The 21,470-nt window shown below is 39.5% G+C and overlaps 1 protein-coding gene across 3 annotated transcripts in view; it reads right to left on the bottom strand.

The window, feature by feature from the left end:
• Window positions 1–21,470, bottom strand: part of LOC144813848 (solute carrier organic anion transporter family member 1A2-like) — a 1,137,838-nt gene that overhangs the window by 806,069 nt on the left and 310,299 nt on the right. For all 3 annotated transcript variants that reach the window (XM_078674057.1, XM_078674059.1, XM_078674058.1), the window contains exon 5: window positions 14,585–14,688. In XM_078674057.1, coding sequence (XP_078530183.1) covers window positions 14,585–14,688 — 104 coding nt within the window. The remainder of the gene's footprint in view (window positions 1–14,584; window positions 14,689–21,470) is intronic.

Here is a 21,470-nt window from a genome sequence, read left to right as displayed (position 1 = left end):
CTAGCCCTACTCTGGCTCCCATAGACTAGCTTCAGTACACAAGGTACAAGATCAGGGACCGAAGAAAAATATGGTAATCCCTTTAATAAAGAACAAATGAAATAGCAAGGAAGTCGGGGGTGCTGGACCAAATACTGGGAATACCTATGTGAGGGGGAGGCTAATGGTCTTAACATAGACCATTAGCACACAAACAGACAATGGAAGCACTATGTGTGATATAGGGTTGGAGAGATGGCTTGGGACTTTAGAAACAACATTGAAGAATTCCCTCGAAGTAATGCTAAAGGAGAAAGTGGAGGGACTCGAGAAAGATCTGATAGCCAGCTTAATGCAGTTTACTGCGAGAATAGAACATTTGTGTGAGAAACAATGGAACGTAGAACGAACTACTAGCCGGGAAGGGATTAATCCCCCATCTCAAAACAATCTAATAGTAAGGGAAGTAGAAGGCTCAGTGATAGATTCTCACCCCCTCCTGAAGGTTGCTTGCCTGAATGAGGGTTGAAAGGACCACACAAATAAGACAGCATGTGGTAACAATGAAAGGGCAGACAGACTGACAGCCCATGGAAGCCCGGGTAAAACCCCAGGTATGACTAAAGTATATAGTCCAAAAGGAACTGATTTGATGCCAAATTCTGACGTCCTACAATTACCCCCGGCATCTTCGCCATATGTAATAGTTCTAACAGGGGTACCCTCCTTAAAAAGGGATCAACAAGAATCTTGGCAAAATCTCCGTAATAAGGCAGCTGACTGGTTGGTAAAATTCAAGCGGTTCCAGCTGGGTGATACCCAGGACATTTTGATGGTCCGCAGGGTAGGGTGGCTGGGACATTCACCTAAAGACATAAGAGGAGACTGTGTGGTTATCAACTTTAGGCGCCCACAACAAGTCAGGAGGGTCTTGCAATGTAAGGAAGAACCACAGGGTGGAAATACGCTTATTAGCGCACTCCCCTTGAGTTACTTCTACAAGGCAAAGTATGATGGGAACCGAAGACAGCAGTCTCTTCTTGTCCCCTTGGAGAATAGATTTGACGGTTTTACCAACTTAGAGGAGGTAGATTGACTACTTAAACATAGTTCAATTACGATTTCCCAGGAAGATTATAACAGGGAGTTTAAGTTGGGTAAGGTAACTGAGCCTTGCACTACTAAGCAAGTGCCAAATATACTGGGACGGAATGTCTTGGACTTTGATGATGACCCACTACTTCTATCCCGTGACAGCAGCACCGAGTTAGAAATAAATAGCATTATTAAAGTCCTAAAAGGAGGAATCGGTGGCACACTTACCACAGCAGAGGGAATAGCTGCTCAAGCCAGTCAAGTGGATCCACTACCAATAACTTCCCATGGAATCCCTGTTGTAAAACTAATGTCATGGAATATAGCAGGCCTATCCAGGAATCTCCGGGATACTGCTTGGTGTACTTACACCGACGATTATGATGTAATTCTCCTGCAGGAGACCTGGGCCTTAGATATCACACACAGGCTTGGTTATAAAACTTTCTATTGTGAAGCTATCCCCTCAGTAAGAGGAAGAGCGTCTGGGGGCTTAGTGATTCGGATAAGAATCACTCTGGAAATTGAAGTTACCCCTCTCTCTATTCCTTCCAAGGATCTTCTAGGTGTAACGATAGTGACAAAAGACAAAGAAATTGTATATATAATAAATATATACAATAGGCCAAATCCCCTAAATAAGGAATCCAAGGTGATAAAGCGATTGGACTCTTATTTAGATACACTAGGATTCAATATACAAGTGATTATAGTTGGGGATCTTAATTGTAGATTTGAGCCAGTACTGGGCCTTGATATTCTATTTGAGGAACAGGATAATGCAAATGACATCCCAGCTCTAGATAGTACTGGGGCAGTTAAAAGTACGGTGGCAGCAATACAGATCCTCCAGTTAACTGTGGCACATGACCTAAGGGCATGTAATGGCCGCTTTCAGACAGACAGACCATCAGCACCAACATTCTGTAAAGGTATCTGCAAGTCGCATATAGATTTTATATTGGTTTCCCTAAGTCTATGGCACTTAATCACTGATTTCAAAGTAGACTTTAGGACAGAGAGCGATCACCTACCGCTTCAATTATGTTTAGATTCCCAGCCTTTTTCAACTAAAACAGCTACAGATGCTGCGTTAAATAGTAATGATAGTGACCTTCAGGTATCAAATAATAGGCGTGCCCTGAAATTGCCTCATATTTTGGCTAAAGAAGCAACAATGGTAAATATTTATAACACCTTTTCAGACATTGTTGCATCCTGCCAGAATCTTTCTTTCGGTACCCAAGGTGTTCTAGATATGCACTATCAGTTGATAGATGCCTTAACACCTCTTTTGAGTAAATTTTATGATAAGGACAAGAATTTAAATAGTAGTCACTCAGAACTAGGTAACCCCTGGTATAATAAAGAATGCCGTTTAGCTAAGTCCCAGCTAATTCAGGCAGTTAAAACCAAGAACCCACAGGGCATAAGAGATAAGAGGCATGCGTATAATAAAATTCTTACACAAACAAAAAAAGTGTGGGACGAGGCCATTTGGGAAGATCTCCTAATTGCAGTTAAAATGAGAGATCATGGTACATTTTGGAGCCTAATATCAAAGGGAATAAGACAGGCAGATCATCTAAGGATTTTTACCTAGATGAAAAAACATGGTGTGACCATTTTTCCAAACTATATTCACAAAATGAAGAGGGTTTGTGTATAGAAGAACAAAAGGTCGATTCAGCCCCTAGCACAGTTTCTCTATATTTTAGTTTAGAGGAGACCTCTCAGGCACTTCAGGCTATTAAAGCAGGCAAAGCCCCAGGACCTGATAAGATCCCTGGTGATCTTCTAAAACATGATATGGAAGTCTGGGGGCCTTACATAAACTTTGTATGCAACTCCATAGTGGCAAGCACACCTATCCCTGAGTCCTGGAAAGGGGCGGATATTGTAACAATTTTTAAAAAAGGGGATCGTTATGACCCAGCCAATTACCGACCAATTAGTTTAATTGATCTTTTACAGAAAGTTTTTGCCAGACACATTTTAAATAGACTTTTAGGATGGATGGAGGAGACTCAGATATTGTCTAAATATCAGGCCGGGTTCAGAACAAAAATTAGCACTGTGGACAAAGTATTTAGGTTCACATGCATCTGTTGGAAATACATTAACATAAGGAAGGGCAGCTGCTTTCATGGATTTGAGGGCCGCCTTCGACCTTGTCCCTCGCACCCTCTTGTGGGACACATGAAGAAATATGGGGGTCCCTGGCGAACTTCTTATAGAACTGATTAGACTTCATACAGGGAATTACGCCAAAGTGAGATGGGGGAAGGGAGGTGAAGTTACAAAAGCCATACCCGTGAGACGGCACGTGCGTCAAGGCTGCGTGTTGGCACCTACGCTCTTCTCGCTGTATGTTAATGATATACCTACATATTTGGGGGATTGTAGCCATGACTCCCCGAAACTGGGAAATAAAGCGATTACGGCATTACTATTCGCCGATGACACAATCCTCATTTCTCCGACTCCGAAGGGACTCCAAAACTTGGTGAACTCATTTTACAGTTATTGTGTGGAAAAGGGACTGGAAATCAACTCATCCAAAACTAAATATATGGCCATAAACCCGCAAAAATCATTTAAAAATAACTTGGCCTTAAACAACCAAAACCTGGAATATGTGTGGAGTTTCAATTATTTAGGTATTACGTTGGATAGTAACCTATCATGGAAGTGGCATCTTGAAAAAAGTAGATTATCTTTTAAACAAAACTCGATGCCTATTCTAAAAGTACATGGTGGAAGCCTCTCTAAGGCTATTACACCAGCCTTGGAGGTGTTTAAGGCCAAGCCCCAATCAGCGGCACTTTATGGTGCTGAGGTTTGGGGGCCTTCCTGTAAGAGGAATTTCGAACGGGATGAAAACAACTTTATACGTAGGTTACTTAAAATACCGATTAGAACTCCCCTAGTTCCAGTGTTTTTGGATATTGATATTAAATGCACAGATCACCAAGCTACTTTAAGGCCACTACTTTATTGGGTAAGGATATGGACTACTCCAGAGTTGTGTAATTATAGAAGCAGTCTAATAGAAATCATGCAGATTGATGAGTACAAGAATATTGAATGGTTAAAATATATTTCATTTTGGTGCATTAGGCTAGGGCTATCCCACTTTTGGGAAGATCCTTTGAGTATGACACCTCATTGTAAAAAGCTTCTAAAGTTAACTTTCTGGTCCTACATTAATAGCGAAAGATTACATAGTTCATCTTTTGGTACTTTGACTCAGAAGTTTCTGATTGTAAAGGATAGTGCTTTCTTCGAACCTTTTAGGAACGAGATAGGACCACCATTAGCAAAATCTTTATATTTGCAATTTAGATATGGGGTCCTGCAGACGAATGCTAATACTTGTAGATGGGGGTGCAATAATGAGACTGACCTTTGTACCCTTTGTTCACAAAAGGCGAAAGAGGATGGTGTACATTTACTTTTCTTTTGCCCGGTTTACAAGTCTCCCAGGGCTCGATGGATCAGATCTTTATGCAACAATGTGGGCGTAAGATCCTATAAAGAAGCTGAACGTATAATTAAATCTAATACTTCACAACTGGTAGTATTCTGCATAAGTAGGTTTCTATTTAATGTATATCTGATTAGGAAGAAGCTCGGCCTCAAGTTATAGCGTATCTAACCTGTTTCGAGCCTCCTCCATTGCACATAGTATATTGAATGTTTTTTTAAGTAATGTATTTAAATGTTTTATACTCTGGCTTTTAAATTAAAATTTTTATTTTATTTATGTAATGAGATTGTTGGTTTTAGCGTGGTAATTGTAAATATGTATAAATTGTATACTTGTCTCTTTCCAACTTACTTTAGCTCGATCATACTTGTTAAAGGCATTGTGGATATATGCTTGTAAAATGTTTTATATTTTGCTTTTATGGCTAGATAGCCGAAACAAACAAGCATTAGATCAATGTTGTTTCCAAGTAGTCAAAGAATTCTTGTTCTCTAAGAATAGTTCTACTTTAAGCAGGTTACTTTGTGCCAAAGTTCAGTCTGTTTTGGAAAAAAACAAATTTAAATTGTAGTGAAATAGAGTTCCAAACTTGGAAGCTTTTATCTTGAAAAGAGTGAAGGTCGAATTTCAGGAGTTCCAAAAGAACGCTGTGTGATCATTTCAAAAGTTATTCTCGGTGTCAGGAGAAAACATTAAGTCATCAGGCTGGCAAAAAATCTTCTACCACAGTAGGTGAAAGTTCGACCACTTCATTAAGAAGGTCAATTGTGCCCAGATGTGAAGCATCACCATCAGCGTCATCCGCGTTAGCAATGTTCATAGCAGATGGTACCGGTGTGCCTGTTGGTCCGCATATCTCACCTCCAGTTGGATTTGCTGGTGAGAGCTCAATGAATTCCTTCATCAGGATTTTTAGCCGTTGGTCGCCACAAAACACATGAGCCATTACCGTACCCAGTAATGCGTCAGCATCCGTTGGCATAACTGACTGGACAGATATCCAACACACATTCCTCTCCACAAAGCAGGCATCGTAGAACAGGTAAGATGCAATCTTGCCAGATTGGTCTGGCTGACAGGAACCATGTGGTATTCAGATCTCTCAAACGAGCCAAGCCAAGGATCTGTGTTATGCATTCACGATACCTCATGGCCTGGAGCGCATTCTCCATGCTGACATGGGCATCTATGGTGGCCGGATTTGCCATAACGGAGCAGGAGAAATAAAAATAAGATCCCTGCTACGAGTCCAAAAACGAGAGGCAGGCCGCCAAACACAGAGTGTACGAAATTAGGAAAACTGCCCAGGACTGCTTCAAAGGGTGCTAACAGTCCCGAAAAAATTGTCTTAAATACATGTGCATCACCGCTGGTATCAGACATGTTAAAGATACGACCTAATATTTCTGAGAAATGTATTGGGCAGTTTGTTGATAATAATGCATGTATCTCTGCAGAAATCCTTGCAACTTGCAGATCATACGCCTCTTTGGACGAGGTCAGTGGCACAGTTTTTTGCAAAAGAATGGCTTTCATTCTGCTTAAAGTATCAATTCGTATAGAAGAGATGTTCAGTGAAGGCCATAGTGGCGACTCCCCGTCTGTCTTGGTTTTAGGAAACAATACTTGCATACAACAAGTGACCCTGGCTGACACTCTAACGAGATAGCCTATTCCTGGCATCATTCCACAACAACTGTGATCATTTAACATAATGTAGCTACCATTGGAAAGCTGCCTAAAAACTGGATGTATCACCGCTGTGAGCGAACCTTGCAGGTTGCAAGAAAGGTTATTGGAAGAACCCTCGCAGGCTCCGTGTAAATTAATACCTTGACATAAGAATGTACCTCTTAGTGAGTTTTTACAATTTTTACCACTAAGAAATACCTCCTTTCCCCCACTCCAACATTTGTGTGTATGGTAAATCCCAGGTCGACTTAATGTATTCTTTACCCAACCTTTCATACAGACCTGCTGGTATGTGTTTTAAGCATTATTGAAACTGGAAAGTGGTCACTGGTATCGTGATGGTGCCATGTATTATCCATTCAACTGATGGTTTCTCAGAAACGGTCAATGGTAATCTCTCAAGTTTTTCTATGCTCAGCACCGTATAGTCTGCTCCCCTCTGTGCCAACGAGATTTGTTTATCTGTTAGGTTAAACACAGTAAACAACGGCATAGTGTTGATTATACGCCAAGGCACATAGCCAGAACAAAGGTTTTGTAACGTCCAGCCTAACAGCATTATAGAACGTAATTGAGACTGGCCATGTTGTAACATTAGCAAATCCTGTTCCATTATGTCTAAGGCATAGGATACAATGCTGTCCAAAGAATATATTCTGGACAACAGAGTTGTTAACCCATTGTCAACTACAGAGAGTGATTTCTCTAAATTAATACGATCAATTTCTCGTATTCTTTCAGCTGTTTCAATTTGCGTGACTTTCCATGCTTCATTGTATGCAGCGTATATACCGGCGAATGTGAAACGTTTATGGCGTGGATTATGAGGTCCCAGTAAGAATTCTCGTAAATCAACGCCATCTTTAAGCAAAGATAAGTGTTGTTTTATTTCTGGAAGTGTGGATCTCTGCAGCCACTGAAGGCATAGTTTTCCTACACTATAAGTTGTTATTATCCTTGGATGTTGTCTTTGACTATATCTTGGATCTGGCCTAGTTACTGTAAACCCTTGTGTCTTGTTCAGGAATCTATCTTGACAGTTATTCTGGTCTGTTGGCCAGATTACCCATTTTTTCCATTCAGGATTTGTTCTGTTCTGTTGAAAAATATAGTTTACGTCTACCTCCACACCTGAAGTTAAATTACTATCAGGTGTGGGCTTCGGTATGGACGGTTTGTTTAAATCTTTTATCTTAGCAATGCCAAGACAAGATGTGTGTTGAACAGTGTAATTTAAAAACATAATTTGTTCTGGGATGATGCAGGCTCTGAACAATGCTTCTAAACCTTGAACCTGCCAGTCCTTTGTGCCCCAAGCAGTTTTTGTCTCAATGTTGTCTTTCCAAAAGTCAAAGCCTAAGATGGACTATTGAGCAAAAAAGGCTGCAGAATACATTTGTTTAGTATTTGTCAACATACTTTTCATGCCTGTCTTTTTCACATTTTTAAAGTAAAAACTTTCTGGGTTTGTAACATTAAAACTTGTAAAATATGGACATTTTCTAATAAATGTTTTAGAACTACCTTTTGGAGGTGTTGGGCAATGTTCCCACTGATTGATTATAAGTTAAAACATTTCTAGGGTTTTCAGATTTATGCAAGTAATGATGGCCAAAATGATTAAAACAATACATTTCTTCCTAATTTGATGAACCTTCTAAGTATTCATGTTTTGAAAATGTTGCTGACATTTCTAAGTCTGCCATCATGTTATTAACAGTTTCAAAGTCCCAATCATCAGAAAATGTGCTGGGTGAAACAAAGTCACTCAAGAAAACCTTAAATTGGTGTCGAATTTTCAGCAGCTCGACAGGGCCATAAATGTCATAATCAGTTGTATCCCACTCTACTCCACCTGGTAGAGGAACTGCTGTGATGTACACTTATGACAGGTCTCGTTGTTCACGATGAGATGATTTGTGCGGCTTCAGGAGCAAGTTGATGTTCTTACTTGCTGTGTCCATTTTAATGTGTTTTCCATCTATCAGCTTTCCCAGACTTAAAAAAAAAATGAGCCATAGCAGGAGAAAAAAAACACCTAACACAATCCAAAATTCAACACATGGTGAAACCAGATATGTTTTAGCAAGCTCTTGACCAAGTTCCGTTAATTTTTCCTTGAAGGTTTTATTTGCTGGCGAGGTTTCAGGTTCACTGGTATCCTCAGAAAAGTTATCAAAGTTGATCAAATAGCCAGAGGCAGTTCTATCAATAGTTGGTATTGCATCCGGATTCTTTGAAATCGCTGGAGTTGCTTGTTCCCTTGACATGTTTGTATAGTCTGATGCTACATCATTGTAGACAGGAGTTTCTTGAAAAAACGTTATTTGGGTTTCAAGAGGCACAAGTTCCATGGCTTTGTTAAATAGTCCTTCTTTTCTCACTTCAGAATCTTCAAAGGTGATGAGTCTTTCAGTTTGAACCTCTTGGATGGTAGCAAGATTTGGTCATCTGCTACATCTTGGGAGCCCACTGGGCCTACTACTTAATATTGGCCACATTGTGTGGTTTTACCAGGTCAATTGATACAGACAGGTTCTCCTTTCTTCTAGCAAGGGGAGGCAGTAGCACTGTTTTTCATCCGTGGATTGTTAGTACAGGTACTGGTTTTCTGTAAGAAGGCCCAAATTCCTTCTTGTCCGCTATTTTCTCCCTGACTAGATCCCCAACCTTTGTAATGCAGACAGGTCTTTCTGGGACAGGTGGTTTTTCTTCAGTGGTCGTTGGCTTTTCACTGGCATTGCTTAAACTTCTTCTTGTTTCATTTAAGTCCTGTAAAACAGCCAAACGATCTTTGATATTAAATGGTTTTTGTTCCACCACTGAAGTGTGACGATCAAGATCTTCAACCAACATTCTAGTACCAAAAAGGATTTCATATGGAGTGATTCCACCCAGAGAATTTCTTGGCAGGTTATTAAGACTACGTTGGACATTTATTAGATGTTTGAGCCGCCCATCGCCCAAACCTAATACCCTAGCTGTTATAGATTGCTTTATGTCACAGTTTTTTCTCTCCACAACCGAATTTCACTCAGGATGGAATGGACTAGAAAATTGCAATGCAACGCCCAAGCTGGCCATGGCCTCCTTATAAGCCCTAGAGCTAAAAGCACGACCCTGGTCAGAATGTAGGGTGCCGATTGCGTATGTGCCGATAAAGACTCGGGCGTCAGCTGAGCACTGAGGCCACATCCAAATGAATCTTGTCTTAATATTTGTGGAACTGCAATAGTCCATTCGGACGTCCTCATGTAGATAGCCTTATGCTGTCTAACAGTGGTGTCTGTACTGGGCTGGCTATGCTGTAGTCAGAAATCTGATGGTGTTCAAAGCTGTGGTATTTGTAACAGTCATCGCAATTAATTCCATATTCGTATACGTGAGCTTTCATCCCTAGCCACCAGTACATCTCTTCTAATTCTAATAGAGATTTAGAGATCCCTTGATGTATCTGACCCTCTCCCATATGTGCTTCGTGAATCAGAGCACCTCTCCAGTTCCTGTTTGGAATTACCCTATCCCCCACTCCCGGAATTCGAGCAAAAGGAACAGAGTTTGCATCAATTATGTATTTATATTTGAGTGGATAATTTAGCGGTAACGTGGCTCCGCTGCCTTTGCTCGTGGCATTGACAGCGAGCATGGTTTCACCGTCTATTGTTGTTTTTGAATGATTGATTGGAGCTACGGAAGCCGTTTGCCCAGCTGCCTTCTCGGCTTCATCAGCCAATGAATTCCCTGCAACGTGAACGCCATCACGCTGATGACTCATTGTATGGATCACGTGAGTGTTTTGTAGTTCTTTCTGCAAAAGAACTACTTGTTCCCAAAGCATTTTATGCTTGATTGTTCCACCTTTTGTGTCTTTAAAACCATTTTGAACCCAGTTCTGCAGATATTCATTGTAAGATTGGACGCAGTAATACGAATCGCACACTATGAGTGTGGGGAATTCGCGATCGGTATTTTCAAGTGTCATCTTAAAAGCTTGGAGTTCAGCTCGCTGAGCTGTACAGTCTCCGAGAGATTGAGCTTTTGTGACCATAGGTCTGAATTTACCATCGCGCCAGCTACCTTTAACAATCGCACACGCTGCACTATAAGCTTGTTTACCCCAATCGCGGGCTGTGCTGATCCATCTGTAAAAATTATACAGCCGTAATGTTCTAGAGGTAGAATGTTAGTAGGCAGAGGACATTCTTGTTCGTATTGGAGAAATTCTTGTGTCTTCAAGTAAGGATCAAAAATGTATTCAACGTCTGTTGCAGCAAGAGAATTAACCCATTGTATCCATCTTGGATGTAGAGCTTTTGCATTTGGAATGCTTGCCTTTGTCACTGCCTCTAAGTCAGGTACAGTTGTAACGACTTTAATGCGTTTATCCTGTGTGAGGGCTCTTTCCTTTGCTACATCAGTCTGAACCGCTGTAAGAATTTTTTCTGCTGAAGTGAATATCATTTCAGCTTGTGTGTACCTTTTCACCTTCATTAAAGATTAGGTATGTGAATCCGCATCTCCCTGGGATGATTCGGATTACAAGGTTGCGTACATTATCACGTGTTTGTAAATGTTTTGTTGCAAACATGTCTGTTTATACTGAACGCAAAATTTCGGTGTCTATTTGAGTCCAATTAGTTGGTTTGAAATCAGGTTTGATTAGTTCATAGAGAGGTTTAACCCTTTCTGCGTAATTTAAAATGTAAGTTCTTCCGAAGTTTAGGAATCCTAAAATTGACTGTAAGTTTTTCAGCGTTTTTGGAGGTTGGAGCAGCGCACATTTTTCTAGAAAGTTTGCTGCCAGGCTCTTGCCTTCACTTGAAAGTTCGTATCCTAAGAATAGGACATTGAGGTGGCCAATTCTTGTTTTTTTAAAGTTTAATTTATACCCTTCAGAGGCGAATCCAAGTATTATGGTGTTCACCCTGCTCAAGTGCCTGTCCAAATCATCATCTGTAAGATAGATGTCATCGATATAAGATAATGCCTCATCATAATACGTTTGTAATAACTCTGTTACTCTGGCTGAAAATAATCCAGGACTGTTCTTGAATCCCTCGGGGAGACAACAAAAGTGTCAATGTGTCCCCATTATTGAGAAAGCGGTCAAATACCTGCTTTCTGGTGCAATGTTTTGACAGAAGAAACCGTTTGAAATATTTAATGTAGTTTTATATTTTTTGCGAACAATGTTATTCATCAGTGCTGCACTGTGTGCATTTTGTACTGCAAAAGTTTTGGAACAAGAGTTTAAATGTCTAGACGATATGTATTGTCTGGTTTGGAGACAGGAAAAAAAGGATTGTTCATTTCACCCCTTGGTATTTAAGTTGATCTAAGATCTCCCTGACTTGTTTTTTAGCTTCCTGCTTTACTGGATACTGCCTCTGAGCAGTAGGTGGATTTTTCAACTGGATTTTATGGTGAGGAGAGTCCTCATCCCATCCCCCATGATTTTTATATAATGCTGGAGCCTGGGCCACAGCCCATTTCCTGACATACGTATTTGTTTTATGAATAGGAAAATGATTGGAGAAAGCGGGCATCATTATTTCTTCGCCATGTGGGCACTCCCTGACAAATTCAGGTGGCCAGTCTTTTTCATCCAGAAGGATGTCATAATCCTTAGACAGTTTTTCCCAAAAGAGTGATTTTATTTTTCTAGTTATGTCCCCCTCTATCCGGAGTGTTACTTCATATAACTTGTGGGGTACACTAACCCTGGTGTCGGCAGTTTCAACCGGAATGTATTCATTCAGATCCACTGTCTCCAGGTGATCTTTCAGGATCCTACGAGCTATGGTGACCTCAGCATTGTCTGGGCCCACTTCCCGTTCTTGAGTTGTGTCCTCAGGAACCTCGGCGTGTCTGATTTTAGTACTTGCTAACTTCTTTTTGGAGAATTGAGTTTTCTTATTTTTTGGAACGTGTTGATCGTCTTTGGACTTCACGCGTTCTTCTTTGTGTTCTGATCATCCTCTTCTTTTGGATTTCTGCGAGGAAGTCTGAAAGGTACGAGAGGATCGTGTATCAGTATCTTGATATCTATCAGGTTTTCTCAAATTATCCCTATTTCTAAGGATATACCTCTTTTCAGAGAGCTCCTTTTGAGCTAGCTGCTGAAGCCGAGTTTTCCAAGAAATCGTTGTAGATTTTCGGAACTAGTGGAAGTAGCCCAGCCGTATTTGGACTGCATGAGCTATGCCTAATATGGTTATGATTTCTATGCCTATATAAGGATATGGTGATTTATACCTATGTAAGGGCATGAATGGGGAAATTTACAATAGTTGCTAAAATGGTTTACAGCATGCTCTTCCTGTAGCGGCGGGCTCCCCCTCTGGTTACTGTCACAGCGCTGGGATGCCTCCGGGTAGCCATGCACTTTATAAAAACCCTTTTCATTTCATTCGTAGCATATCTATCTATTGTAGCATATTTTATATTTGAACGTTTCTTTTTATTAATAAAAAATCTTTTTATTTACTATAAGTCTTTTCCCTTATTTTTATCCTCTCTCTGTGGATATATCGATAGCATGCAGATACTCTTCAGAATGTCTGATTGATTGATTCAATAGTAAGTGGAGCTCTGCCTGATTTGAATTAATAGGAACCAAAGGGAAACTTCCTGTTTTTAACAATGATAGCTACTGCAGTGTCTTTGAAATTTGCATTATGTGGCCAATCGACATTACTGTCTCAAGAGAATATACCTACAGCACAAACAGACAATAAGGGGGATCTTGTCTGTAGGTTGTTGGACAGATTACATTAGTCTTTTTAGTGGTTTTTAGTGTCTGGCAAACTGAGAGCCCCAACCTCTTACTGTGGGCCATCACACCAAAAAACATGAAACCATGGCAAAGACCAAATTAGCAAAGCTAGTGGGTGGGAGACTTTCATCTTCACAGACTATTATATCATTACCACATTTCTGTCTGAGGTCACCCAATCAGTTTCGAATTTTTTTGAAATATTAAAACATGAAGGCTATCTTTAGGGTATACAAACTCAGTCATTAAAGCGTTGATAATGACATTATGGGCAGACAGCGCTTGATTGGTGTCAATAGTTGCAGGTTATGAGCATGGTCTCTCATTTATTGTTCTGCCAGGGACCTATTTTCATCATAAGACTTTGACCCACAAAGGAGGAAGCAAGGCAGAAAATTGAGAAATAAGGTGGAAAGCAACAAAGGGAGAAAACAGGAATATGAAGGAACCTGTAAGGGTAATATGAAGAAACTAGAAGGGCAGGGCAGTTGAAGAGAGAGACATGGATTTGAGTCAAGAGAGGTAGATATGGTATCTAGCAACTCTGGTGGTTGTGCATGAGTAAACTAAGCACAGACATAGTGTGCTACAAAAATATCATGTCACAATATTGAATATCAAAATATTGCAAAGGAAAGCAACTATAGGTAACTTTTAGGGGGTCAAATTTACAAAACGTTTTCACAACCCAGTGCAGTAAGTAAATTTACTGCTCTATGTTGCATTAATGGAAGAGGGCAGAACCTCACCATATCTACTAAAAAGTGGTGTAGTTCTGCTCTTTCCCTGCAGTGGCACACTTTTGGTAGCCATGAGCCAGTACAGGAACCCTCGCTCTCCAGCGACAGGATGTTTGTATCTTGGTCATCATATTTTTTGTGCAGTAAGGGGTACAACAACTATGCAGTAAAGAATTTTCCTCTCTGTATGTGTGCTGTAGAATGCAGTACACATTAAAAGAGTTAGAAAAAGAGACATTAAATCAATATTCTTTGTTACCCCTGCATTAGAGAGTCACATGTTTTTGGCACAAATCCCTAGGGATTTGCATTGAAACCGATGGGTGGTTGCATGGGAACGGCCATGCACCACCTTGGAACGCCCCTGAACGTAAAGTAATAAAAGGCAGTACAATGCATTGCATTTCGTTACTTTGGGTTACAATCCAACATAAATCACAATTTGCATTGGCTTGTAAATTCCCCCATTAGACTTTGTGATGGGTCAGCATTAAAAAAAAGTACAACAAACTCAACACAAAGTCTTTGTAAATCTAGGCTTTACTATTCTTAATGCCAAACCAATGTATTTGAATATTAAAAAATTGTCAACCTACATTCATTTGAAGGCACATAGAGTAAATCTACATTTTCCTATATATATATATATATATATATATATATATATTCCCTAAACTAAATATCCAGGTTGTATATCGACCCTGTCAAAGGCAGCTCCAGCACTGAACACACAAACACTTTACACAGAACTCTAATGCCGGTGATTTGACTTATCTCCTATGGTGTTTGATACATATAATAATTGTGCAATACCTTTCGATAACATTGGTGCATCCTGATGACTGTCATTTGCAAAACAAAGTGACATGCTGGAAGAAGAGTTGTTTGATGAGGTAACTGCTCTTTCATATTGATACCTGGAAAAACATGGATACAATATGTTATATACATTTCCTGTAGAAGATCAACTTCTGTGCATAAACAATAGTACACTTTCACATCGACAAACTATGCTTTAATAGACTATCAAGAAAATCACATAAGGGAAAAAACACAAGGTATAATTCACTGTTTTCTGCATCAAACACATTGGAATGTAATTTGTATGATCCTGATAATATCACTGCTCTCTCTGATCAGTTTTAAGTTGCTGTTTGTAGTGGGTATTGATTTACATGGGCATTCAGTTAATAGAATGTGAGGTATATTGAGCTAAAGTGTAGTCCCAGGTTTCCATTTTTATGCTAGACATGCAATGCACTCCACCTAGATATATCCTGTTACTTTGGCCCTCATATGTTCCGTGCCACCCAATCCTACTAAAAACCACTCATAGCAAAGCACAGTCCAGTAAAAAAGAAAACTGATGAATGCATCAAAAAAGTTGTGAAAGTGGTCTACATTCAAATTGTTTTCCAATATTCAAAGGCATAAACATATTTTAAGGCAAGACTACTGCTAGAGGAAGAAAAATCTAACAAAGCAAAACAAATTAGATGCATTTGATAATTAGTGCACTCTATAAGGTGCTTGCATTGTACAATTAAAGTTTAGTGTGGTCTTTCTCTTGCCATCCAATTACTCAATGATTTTCAGAGGACTGTAAAAATCGATGGTGGAACAACTATATTTCACAACAAGTATATGAAATGCAATACCATAGTTAGACTATCAATGCACATTTTCCTACGTGCTACAAGCACAAATCAAAACAGCAAACCAGTCCCCACTTAACTATTCTATCACTTGTTAGCTGTCAGCGCAACATTTGTTAAGCAAATCCTCACATTTAAGACTGCTCATGTGATTGTCTAGAACTGAAATATCTTCCTCAAAAGACTTCAAACTACCTTAGAAGGATCTGAAGGAAACAGTTTTGTCACTAGATTAAAGTGTGCTTGTTCCTTACTCACTCCAAAGGCTCATTTTTAGAATTTCTAACTGCTACAGAGGGGAAGATCAGGTTTAGACACAGATACCAGTGTATTTGTTAGATCACTCCTTTCCTCTAAAGTCCTGACTTCAGACAATCCAAAGGAAAAAAGATAGAGGGGGATTTAACTTAACAGAAAAGATCCTGCAACTATAGCTGATAAAATAACCTCATCCCTCAAGGTTAGCCCATGCTAACAAAGCAGTACTCAGAGTCCATACGAAATATGTTAGGCAAAAAAGGTAAAAGAATCACTCAGAAAATAACAAACAAATCAGCAAAATGGGATTAAAAAGACCTGATTTGTTGGTGCAACAATCCAACATTAAACATTTTAGGCACAGAGACACTCCTTCTTCAAGCCCCCATCATTCAAACGTGAATCACTACGGTGGTGCTCTAAGGATCTTGATTTTATCCCTCCAAAAATCAAGACCATATTCTTGCCCTAGTTATGACTTTACCTTAACCCTACAAGGTGTGCTTTCCCACCTACAGGTGACACCTGCGAACTTGGTTCAATGCACCAGTGATGAATGTGAAAGACAGGTTATTGTAGCCCCGCAAAACACTATTCAATGTCTAATGGATATTGAAGCATTGCTTTTGGGATACTAACAATCTATAAATGCATTAGGGCACAATGGAAGCAGCAACAAACCTTATTTTCTTATTCACCATATCACACACACTACACTAACAAGAATGAATACTCTTAAGCTAAAAGCACGTATCACTTCAGGAACAATCTGTTTCTCAGTACATCTAAAACAACCCAACACAGTTGTTAGAAATATAAGGTCAGGAGACATCTGCGTCTAATAGCAGCTATTCCCATAATACTGCATAAATCAGGAATGATGGCGATTTCCCTTGTTTGAGAGGGAAGATGGCGATCTTCATTAATCAAGATAGAGTTGAGACCTATATAAGAATGAGTCGGACCTTAGGGACTTTACAACAATATCTTCTTGGGATACATTTAAAAAAGAACTGAAATGCATAACTTCGCCACAACACCTCACAACTAACTGAGAAGCTAAAATGTAGATTAATTTATAATGCAAGCACTCCTCCCCTCACCTTTAGTGTATTTGATGTACCGTCGAAAGTGGCAAGGGAATGCCCAGATATGGGTCTCTTGCTCACTGTGCCAATGGAGCTAACCTACACATGACTGACGAGCCCTAATTAGGGTAAAACCGGCATTGGGGTGCTTATGTTCTGATTTAGAGATGACCTCACAGTACGGGCCCAACAGTCCCAATTGGAGAAGCATCAAGACTCATTTGCATGTGATTGCCAGTGGAAAGACAAATTGCAAATATTACCCTCAGCAACTTTTGTTAGTTGAATTAATATATACTGTTACAATTATTCAGCGCTATATCTATTATCCACAGCATATTATACTATATTTCACTTGCCTTGAAACCCCTCAGGTGAGCAGTCACACCTAACAAATACTGATTGATTGATTGCTAGACTTTATTCCTATTTTAACAGTCAAGCCCCCTTGGGCACCTGTAAGTGATGTACATTAGATACTAGTTTATGCTCTTTATTTATGTGTTATTTACTTTTATAATTTATGTAGTATCTTCATTGTAACCTGCTATTCGTAACATGCTCTAATGACCTTATGGGACGTTATCAGTCACCCTGTGAGGCTGGTCCATACTATAGAAAACTGTTAATAAACCAAAAAAACAAACACATTTCAAAAGGTTAGGCAATTTTGCATTTTCTACGGTAGAGAATAGCATTTTTAACTTATGGCGGAATAAGGTCCTAGCTTTAATGTAAGCTATTGCTTACCTCCCACAAAGTCAAAACAAAATAAAAGCAATCTAAATCTAATTAAGTAAAGAGTTTTCTGTGAGCCTGACAATTCTCAGAGAAATGTGCATGTATTACATGAACATCAATACCAAAACATCAATACATGATTACCTTTATGAAAGACGCAAGTGACGTTTCCCAAACCAGTCGAGTTAGAAAGACCTGAAGTTAATTATCAAAAAGACACAAAAGTCCTGATGTATCTAAGGGTTTACCTATTCTGGCTCTGATTTATGGTTTGAAGGAGGTACTCAATCCATCAGGGTAGTAGAGGACATTACATGTGGCATCATAATGGACAAGCATTCATCAAATTTAAAGATTCTGCTCTTAAAAAAAAAATCCCCATCATCATTAGAGTTTTTTCCAGGGTTTGTGGGGTTATTCTTTTCTGGCCCTCACCACAGGGTTTTTTCTGATGGAAACAGACTTAAAAAAAAGACATTACACCATACACTCAAACTAACGTGGGCAGTGTCATGTCATTCCTTTGACACTCCTTACTCAATCAGGCTGTCAGAGGAAAGTTTCCATTGGTGAAGCCAATAGGGTGACAGAAAACGTAATCTCCACCCATCTCTTAATGAGGCGGTCATTCCTAGGGTTTGGCAGACAAGGATTTTGTTCATATCGGCTATATAGTCTATCAAACTCAAAATCGGCCTCTCTGTGCATATGAATTAATTGAAAGTAGTCATTCAGCATTATTAAAAAATGAATTGAGGTGCTTTTGGAAGATGGCATATATGCCTTTGTTTTTGACGGTTTAATAAAGATAATTTACTACTCCCAAGAAATTGTAAACAGACACTCACTTACTCATATCCGAAAATCTTCTTGTTTAGAAGGCACCTAGTAAAAATGTCCACATCTTCAGGATTGTCTGAGTAAAATCTTTCCTTACACTCCAAAAGTTTCCAAACCTTCACTGAAGGTTTCTTGGATAAAAGGTCATAGATTCAATTATGAAAATATCCTTCAGGATTTGTGTCAGATCAACATCCAAACGTGCCAACATCCAAATGTGCATTAATTCCTGATTTCTTTCTAGATAGATATAGCTATCGCTGTCTTCAAGATATTCCACAATTTTCCAGCCTTAGTGGCGAAGTCCCAGCAGCATGCATGGGCCTCTAGTTAAGACCTATAACCAATTGTCCTCATGGGACAGCAATAAGCTGGCTCCTTTAGCCACCAGACTTTTCACATACACAGATTTGGGTAAAGCTTGGAAAACCTCTTCACAGTCCTTCACAAGGAAAATGAAAATTGTAGATGATAGCAGGCAGTCTTCATTTTATCTCTGTTTGAATCACTCCATTCCTCAATGTGAAGTAGTAGCAGATTATGAACAATGAACTGAACTTTTGTGTAAAAAATCTATTTAAATATCTTATACATTTTCCAAAAAGGTTTGCTTAAGTGCAACCTAGCTCTTGTTTCACTAAGATATCTCACTATAAAAACGATCTCTGATAGCTTTCTCTTCTTCTTTTCAGTTTTTACACTGCAAACTCAGATATGTTTTGAGAAATACCTGCTAGAATCTAGCAAATTCTCCAACCAGGTTAACTAGAGTGGGAATATGTTGCTGTCTCTCAGTGTACTGTGCTTCAGCTTCCTAAATTGTCATTTCTCATGCTCTTACCACCCCACCAAAGGCCAGCCAACTCTTGACTCCAGTGGATAAAAAAATCGACACCATCTTGAATATTTGTTCCTTTAGGTCTTGAAGTTCACTTTCTCTGGAATTAAAAAAATCTACTGGCATTTTAATGTCGATTAGGATGTGGCTGCACTGGCAAGATTTTCATTGTATGGAGAGGACGGTGGAGATTGCAAGGGAGTCACCTTTGTAGAGAGGTATAAAATCAGAAATTACCTCAGTGCCACCAAAGACCCCAAATAAAGAGACAGGATTATGTCACCAGTTGTGACAGGTCAAAGTCTTTGGCAGGTTTTTGACAATTTACCAAGAGTCATCGAGGCAGTATAAAGATAACATAACAAGACAATAGATTTCCTCCAGTTAGAATGTGAAGACACCATTACAGATGACTATTAATGTATGTTGTGCATAAAACAAGTACACTTGGCTTTCTATTATTACTTATGCTGAAAATCGATATCAATTAACTGGGGGCATGATAGCTTAAATTGTCTCATGGTCTTAAAGCCTTAAAAGCAACAACTCTTGCAGCACCAGCCCCATTTTGATGCCTAGAAGCCAATTCCATTCCAGTTATAACTATCAGAGAAACCATTGTGAACTGAAAATGTTTGCTGTATTTGGTTGTATGTCAGAATGTTAACAACAAATATATTGTGACATACAAATATTGTCCTCAAAATATTCTTAGCACAAATATTGATTTTACATGCTGTAAAGTAACGGAAAAAAGCTCTAGGATCACTTCCTTCTTTCTCCTGCAGTATGCCAAAAAGCCTTAACTTGTTACACCTTTGTCTGTTTTCCAGGTCCTCAATGTTACACTGAACAGAGGCCAGGAAACTTCTCTGCTCCTTTCTTGTCTTGACTGCTGCTGTTCCAACTTCCTCTGTCCCTGCTACTTATTGCCGGAGGTTAGCAACTTCAGACAACAGCGAGACAATCTTGCTGGTAACTTCCATTAGAGCTTGATGTATTACTAGATTGTCTGCTTTGCCTGGCACATAATGCTCAAGCGCTTCTGTCCATTGAATCTGCAAGAATTGAAGGATTGTGGTCAGCAAAGGCTCTCTACCTAGGGTGTCGATTCTGATCCGAGGCGATGGTGCCAGATATTCTAGATATTTCCTACCTCTCATTAATGAATGATCCAGGCAGGCTCAACGAAAGAGGAAGAAGGACAAGAAACTTATGAATCCTTGCCACATTCAGAATTCTCAGTATTGGTAAATCCAATCCCCCTCTTTGATATTCCATCAGTTTAGTGGCTAACTGACAGTGGGGATTTGAAAGAAGGGTGCATCTCCGTTCCAGTAAACACTAATAGGTCTACTCATGACTGCTAAATATACATCTTCACAATGTAAAAATTGCATCACACTAGCATCCGTATACGTATGAGAGCAACATCTGGAAATTTAAATCAGCACTCAACCACTTGCAGTCAAATTATTGTGAACGAATTATTTTTCATTTCCAATTACATGTGTATTATTTCACATCTGTCAGTTTCAAAGACAGAAATACAGAAAGAGAAATATATGTGGCGAAGAATAAAATGTCTTTAATTTAGAGGACAATTTAGGAACACCTCCCAGATATACATGCACACCAAATGTCCCTGACGACTATATTTTATTGCATTCCGTAATGTAATTACTGGAAACTCATGTTGCATCTTGCCTCAGTTCTGTTTTTAGAAGCATCCAAGTTCCTGGACAGTCACCAGGCAGGTTTCTGCCCTGCGTATTCCAACGAATCTCTGATCCTACCAGTCCTGGACGATCTTAAATGACAGGCTGACATTGATCACACTCAGGCTCTGATCCTCCTTGACCTGTCTGTGGCATTGACACCGTAAACCACAACATTTTGTTGGACCATATTGCTGCAGCGGGTCTTGGTTTGGGTCTTTTTTAGAGAACCGCAAACAATCGATGTGGCTCTCACCCCACAAATCCAACAATGTTGAAATGAGCTGTGGCGTCCCACAGGGTTCCTCCCTTTCGCTGATCATTTTTAATATATACATACATCCCCTACTCTCGAGTCTCGACAGATGGGGTAAAAATCTTTAACTACGCTGACGACATGCAGCTGATTTTTACGCTGAAGAACTCCACCGAATGCAAACATTTTGTTAGGAGCTCTCTGATGTATGTAAAAACCTGGATGGATAATAATCAACTAAAACTAAACTCTGAAAAAACTGAGATAATTATCCTGAGCAACAAACTTACTCACTGGACACTCTC

The sequence above is a fragment of the Lissotriton helveticus genome, chromosome 1_1, assembly GCF_964261635.1.
Source record: "Lissotriton helveticus chromosome 1_1, aLisHel1.1, whole genome shotgun sequence".
NCBI lineage: Eukaryota > Metazoa > Chordata > Amphibia > Caudata > Salamandridae > Lissotriton > Lissotriton helveticus.
The sequence above is the reverse complement of the archived record's forward strand: the minus strand, read 5'-3'. Positions and strand labels throughout refer to the sequence as shown.